This window comes from Phaethon aethereus, assembly GCF_964289735.1.
Source record: "Phaethon aethereus genome assembly, chromosome: 11".
In the NCBI taxonomy this organism is placed as follows: Eukaryota; Metazoa; Chordata; class Aves; order Phaethontiformes; family Phaethontidae; genus Phaethon; species Phaethon aethereus.
Window position 1 is genome coordinate 23,591,944 of NC_138587.1, and position 6,579 is coordinate 23,598,522.

Genomic DNA, 6,579 nt, shown 5'->3' on the forward strand with positions numbered 1-6,579 from the left:
TCCAGACTAAAAGCATCAAATGGAATTTGGTATGAGGACTGTGTCTCCCACTTCTTGCATGTGCAAAAAGACAGATTGAGAATAGAGTTACTGGTGCATGTCCTCTCAAAATCATCTTAAGAGTAGTTAGGACAGCAAGTTTAGGGTTGGTTTTGTGCAAAACAAGCCAGGGATGCAATTTCTAATCTTTTTAGAATTTATTTTCTCATTCTACCCGTATGCCTGTCACTCCACTTTCATGTGGGGTATCAAGGAGCTGTGGGGAAATAACAGCTTTTGGCCCCAGTCTCATCTGTTATCCTCATTAGCAGTGTCTGTGTTCGCCTGAGGAGGCTTTGTACTGAGTGTGGGCACACGGGGATGATCCTATAAGCCTTCAGCATCACGGCTTTGATCACTATCACCCCCAGGCCTGATCTGAAATTATATTTTAAAAGGAAAGTCTTCTACATGTAGAACATAATAATCCTCCAGATCCTATGGAACTCTTCTCAAACAGTACCAGGAGTACTATTTGACATGTCCTGTGTTTGTCAGATTTCCAAAAAGGTAGTTCTGTTACTACCAAAAGAGCCAAAGGAAAACAAAGCTGATAACTTTTTAATTTTTCCAAAGTTAAAATGTGCAGAGATATAGCAGACATTACCCTGAAAAGTAGAAATGCTGTTGTATTAATTAGCAAAATGATGTAAGGAAAAAAGTGGCAGGTAGGGTCTGTACCTATTAAAAAATTTAATCAATGCACTCATATGAATATGTTGTTGACTGTTTTGGAAAAATTATCAGGTGTATTACCAAATATATGAAGTGTTGTAGCCTAGCATTTATCATTTTTAAATAAATTAAAATTAGTTTGTAATTCCCTTAAATAAGTTGTTAACCTAACCTTAGTAGATAGGTTTATATGGAATTAATTTTGTGTGGTTGTGGTTTAAGGCTCAAATTTAGTGCTTAGGATGTGAACTACATTTCTCATAGAGAATAAACTTGAAGCACCTGAGGCTGTCATGGTCATAGAAAGGAAGCTGAATTCACAGCGCACGCTGTGCTCGGTCTTCTTTTCCCTGACACCTCTAAATCCACCCTGGCTAGACAGCCTGTGTTACTCCATCCTAGGCTACTCTTTTAGTGCCATCTTCCCCATTGTTAGTAATCTGTGGTGGTACAATAAAGCATGCAGCAGAGCATATATACTAAACACCTCTCATTCTGTTTACTTTTCAAAGTGCCTTTCAGTTGTTTGGTGGAATATATACGCACAACATAGGACTGGGAAATGAAGGCTAAATGTGAGGAGATAGTTTAATTTATCCTGTCAGCAAATCTGTAAAAGTTAAATTTTCACTAATGCTGGTGTTCACATTAGTGCTGCAGCGTAGGGCGAGCTGCATTTTCAAAATTGTCTTGCTTGATGTCATTTGTCTTCTCAAATTGTTGCAGTATTTCTTTGCAGAAGTGGCGATCAGGACTTTCATCTGAAAAAACAAAGGCAGGACATTCTGATTGACGTGTCTCGGGTATGTCAGTAGTACCTGGAAGCATCTCCTCGCATGCGGTAGAAAGATAACCCTTGATATTAAATCCTCTGATGAGCTCTTCAAAATACTGTTGCATTGAAATTTTATGCTTTGGTGGGTCCTGATATGAGGCTTTTTCTTCTAGCACTTTTCCTATCCTTTCCTTGAGTTTTCTGTCCTCTTGTAGAAATTGTATGGAATTTTCATGCTGTTCCAGGAGGGTTTCCATTTGCTGATAAAGCTGTCCAGAAGCTTCGGCCTTGTTTGAGATTACCTGCAGTTCCTCCAGTTTTGCAGTATAGTCATGGCGTAACTTGGATTGCAGTTCAGCCATTCGGTACCATACGCCCTTCAGCAAACCCATTCCAACTGTGTCAATCATTACCTTGGTGTCTGTAGCACCGGCTGTTAGCTCATTAGTGAGCTTTTTCGTTTCCTGTGTGAAATAAATTAATGAAGAGCTATGTATTGCATCATAACCATGTCAACAAGTAGTATTCAGAATAGGTAAGTGCACTTTTAACTTTCAAAAAATATGATATGTAGATATACATTATATGCTCTGTACTTGTTACAGTTTTGGCAGCCGTTAATGCTCAATGCCAAATGAAAATATAAATAATTGTAAATGCATTTTGAAACATTTTGCTTTGTCTCATGTTTTGTCTCTAGGTTAGCAAGTGACCTGAATTGCATGCTGCTTTTCAAAATGGATCTCTTAAAGTGTGGTGTGTTTTCCTCAGGAAGCTATGGAAGCTGTGCACTGTGCTCAAGCCTTTGTGGAGATAGCATCAAGGTGAGCAGAGTGCCTCCTTGCAAACCCACTTACCTAGTAAAGACATTGGTCACAAGGTATTCTGCAGAAATGTTTGTGCTCTGTACCTGTGTTACTATGAGTATTTGGGATGGCAGGTTGCATATATGGCATGTTCTTTGCAGAGACCAGCAGTTAAAATTTGCGAGCCTACATCCAGTAATAGATCTTAGTAAGTTTTTTCATCTACATAATGAATGGTAACAAATTTTGAAGACGTGGGAAAAGCTTCGGTATTCAAAACTCATGTTATACCTAGGTGAACAAAAAACAAAGAGCCAGTTCGGCCAGGGCTATAATACAATCTAAGTAAGGATTGAAATACATTCTCATTCTCTTCCTGCTAAGCCATTTGATCTTGTATATCCTAACCCTCTTTTGAAAAATCTACAAATTGACTGCCTAGTATCAGAATCAAAATGCAGCTTTCTAATCCTCTATTGGACATCCAGGAATCATGTGATTTTATTAGTATCATCTCAAATGAGTCACTTGTACCTTCTGAGCTTCTTCAGATTTCTTATGAACTAAGTGTAATTCTTTTATAAATGCTTTTTTCCTTGCACTGTAAACTTCTGATACTTTTGCAACGTTGTGGTCCTCATGTTTTCCAAAGAGTTTACAGATTGCACATATTGGCTCATCATCAGTCAGACACATCTGAGAGAGAAAAAATACACAAGGAGAGTTAGTATCCATGTATAAGTAAAATAATCCAAGTAACTTCTTGGTCGGTCTGCTGTTAGATACTGTTAGAAGTGCCAAAACTTAAGTATTGCTGGTGAAGCTGTAGTGTTTGTCTGCCAAACCAATATTGCTGTTACGCTGTGTGTGTTCTGCTGGCATTTACAGTATGTGATAAAAATTTTGCCAAACCATGTGCCTTTTAGTTGCTGAGTAAAAAAAGCGTACTCGCTTCCTCTATGTCATGTGAATTTTGTATCAGATGGTATAGGGAAGTTTCACATTTAATAAACCATAATATTGGACCTTACAGCACACACAGTGTTACGTATTTTGCATCTTGGTGATACATAGTGCTAGATACCCCACTGGTGATGGGGGATAGTGAAAAATGATACATAACTGCAGATGAAGATACAGTTCTTACCTGGAAAACTTATGAATGACAGAGTTAAGTGATATCTGCAGGAAGGATAAATACATGTTTTTTCCTATATTTGTAATTTTGTTTCCATGTCAGACCATAAAGTCACACATGCATACACTAGCACGCACACACACCATTTTATAGCAGGGAGAAACCTCCGATTTATGGCTTAGTTCAGGAAGTGCTTGCTTTCTGCGCCTGAATGATGAAGGCATGCATCTGTGTGCGACACAATGAGCAATGGCTTCACTGGTGGAACAGGAGGAGATACTGAAATGGCATTGTAAGGCTGAAGAGCAGACCAGAAGGCAGATGTAGATGTAGTTTTGAAAAAAAATTCGGTACGTGTGAATGAGAAGTTTGAGTGAGGTGCAGTGAAATGGGGAGCCAGTGGGAGAATTGAAAGAGGATATGCAGTTTTCAAAGACAAATGGACAATATACATCCACAATGTGTCTAAAAAGTAATGACTAATCACCCTCTGTGGCACTGGGTCTTCCAGTCCATAGAATGAATGAAGGGGGTTTTGTGTCTTTGAGCTATTTATGATTGTTTATGGTGTCGCTTTCTCTAGTAAGTGCTGGTGTAAGAATGGCAGTAGAGTGATTGAACCTTGAGTAATGAGAACTTGGACCTCTCAGAGGACTGATTTCAATGGGACTACTCACGTGCTTACCTCTAGCCACACATCTGTGGCTTTTGCAGCTAACTAACTTCATCAGTGGATTATTGGGAAATGGATTATTCAGTATGAATAAGGGAAAGAAACTCCAGTCCTTTTTAGTCATTTTAGCACAGTGCTTAGAAAAGGCAAAGATCATACTTATCTTATGGTCTTATCACTTGGTCAAGTTCTGTAAGAATAGTTTTAGTTCTGCCATTACTCAGCCTAAAAGGCTGAGCTTTACTTTTAAAAAGGTTACAGCTCTTTTGAAGTTTATGAAGCTGCTTGCTGGCTGCAGGAAATGCCCTATTAGTGGGATGGATAAAAATAAGAAATCCTTATCAATATTCAGTATTATATCTTTTTGTCATAATTTTGGAATAAATTTCTATATTTTGTTATAGTAACAAATTATATTATATTTACTATATGTAAGGACTTTGTGAAGTATTGATCATCCACTAGGATTTCCAATAAATAAATTTGGACCTAGTAGAGACTTAGCACTCAGGTTAGAAAGTGTGCAGATTACTAAAATGAAAAGGGATAGATAAAGATTCATACCAAATTCATGTTTTCTCCATGTTCTTCACAGATTTGGGACAACTGTCTTTTCTCCTGAGTACAGATTTTTTCAAGCTCATATTTAAATTTCTCCAGTATACTTTCAACTAGATTATTTCGTAGCAGGCCGACAATTCCTCTGCCCCTCAAATAAATGACCTACAAAAGAAAAAAACAGTGCAAATGTTTGCGTGATACAGGCACACTTTGTGTCTCTGATAATTCAGTGTAATGTAAAAAAAAAATCATTTTTATTTAGTTGATATTTACATTAATAAGATTTGAACCATGGTGAAATATTACAGAATTACCTAGACAGCCAGTTCATTCAAACATGTAGTTTGTAACTTGAGGGCTCATGAGTATCACTTGCTCATACTTTGCCTCTGAGTATAGGAAATTTACTCTAAATCAATGGGAATTGCATTGTTTAGTCTGAAATACAGAATTTATCAAGTCAAGCAGAGAGATTTTATAGTTTGTTTTAACAGGTAGAAAGTGTTGTGGTTTGTTTTGGGTTTTTTTAATATTCAGAGGTATGTCCTGAAGGCATTACGAGAATCCAGTCCAGAACCTTTTACTCCCTGAAGTCAGTAAATTCGCTTGCATGCTAGACAGGGAATACAGATGTCTTCAGTTTTCACTGAATTAAGGTTTTGTCTCCATAAAGACTACGAAAAAGTTTTAAAATGCTATGTATTAGCATTTGGTTGCAGAGTCTATTGCTAAGAAAAGGCTTCACAGTGGACTTGGCACTTACAAGAGTCTGGAAAATATGGATATTAAAATAAGTATGTTCCAAATTTCAAGAAAATCTGCCGATTCATGGATGTAATAAACCTGCCACCTGTCAAACTGGGAACAATGGTAAGCAAATACCTTGTTTAGTCAGAAACCCAGAAAATATCAAATCTAAAGAAGATAGCATTTAGCACTTGCAAATTTTTCCTCTGGTAGGAATACAAGGATTGTGAGGCCAGGTTTCGGTGCAGCAGCAGTGTGTTCAGGGACCATAAACGCAGATGTCATACTATTAAAAACATGGGTGTGATTTCAAATAACCTGTTCTGTTCATTGTATGTAGGACATGGCGTGTTACTCCTTGAGAGAACTGTGGTCCTCCAAGGAAGAGATGGGGTATACCTGCCACTTCAAATGAAAACAAAAGTCTCTTCAACGAGATGTGGCATCTGCCCAGCTTCCACAGAGAACGTAGGATCATTTCTCCTTACCTTCCTGCACAGAGGGCAGTGGAAAAATCCATTGACGTGGTGACAGTTTTGGTGTAGCAGGACCTTCTCCAGACATTGCTTACAGAAGTTGTGTGTGCAGGACAGGACCAGGACAGGGGGTGTGAACAGCTCCAGACACACGGGACACAAAAGTGCCTGTCTCAAGGTTTCCATGGTAGTGGTTCACCACATAAGGAAGACCCTTTTCTGACAGCTGCCAAAGCAGCCCCTCTCTGCTGGCACTGGACTTCTAGAACCAGCCCCAGTCTCTGTCATAATGTCTCCATGGCAGCAGCAGTTCCCTTCTCCGAGATACTGACAGTTTAACTGGATTCCTGCATCTCTGATCCCACCCAGCACATGTGTGAAATCACTATATTACACCAGGACATTCTCCTTTCTGCTGGAACACCTTGCTTTCCATTTAAGTATGCTCTTTGCTGATAGCGCTCAGAGATGTTGAAACAATCCAGTATCCGTTACTCTAGTGAGAAGAGTTTTGCATCTCCACGCAAAGGAAGTTCCTTGTAGTGGTAAATTATTACCTGTAATTTTTCATTTGGAATTGTATCTTTTGTTTTTGTTCACTTACTTCAATTCACATTTTCATTACCTTGTGCTGAAAGCTTCTTCAAAAAGTCAGCCTATGCCTTGTTAGCAATATTTCTTTTGTTATC

The 6,579-nt window shown here is 38.5% G+C and overlaps 1 protein-coding gene across 1 annotated transcript; it reads right to left on the reverse strand.

The window, feature by feature from the left end:
- Window positions 1–1,362: 1,362 nt before the first annotated feature.
- LOC309408816 (tripartite motif-containing protein 54-like) lies at window positions 1,363–6,076 on the reverse strand (the record flags this gene model as incomplete). Its single annotated transcript, XM_082004790.1, has 4 exons — window positions 1,363–1,953; window positions 2,830–2,991; window positions 4,671–4,829; window positions 5,903–6,076. The coding sequence occupies 4 exons, from the start codon at window positions 6,074–6,076 to the stop codon at window positions 1,363–1,365; spliced, it is 1,086 nt and encodes a 361-aa protein (XP_081860916.1).
- Window positions 6,077–6,579: the final 503 nt, after the last annotated feature.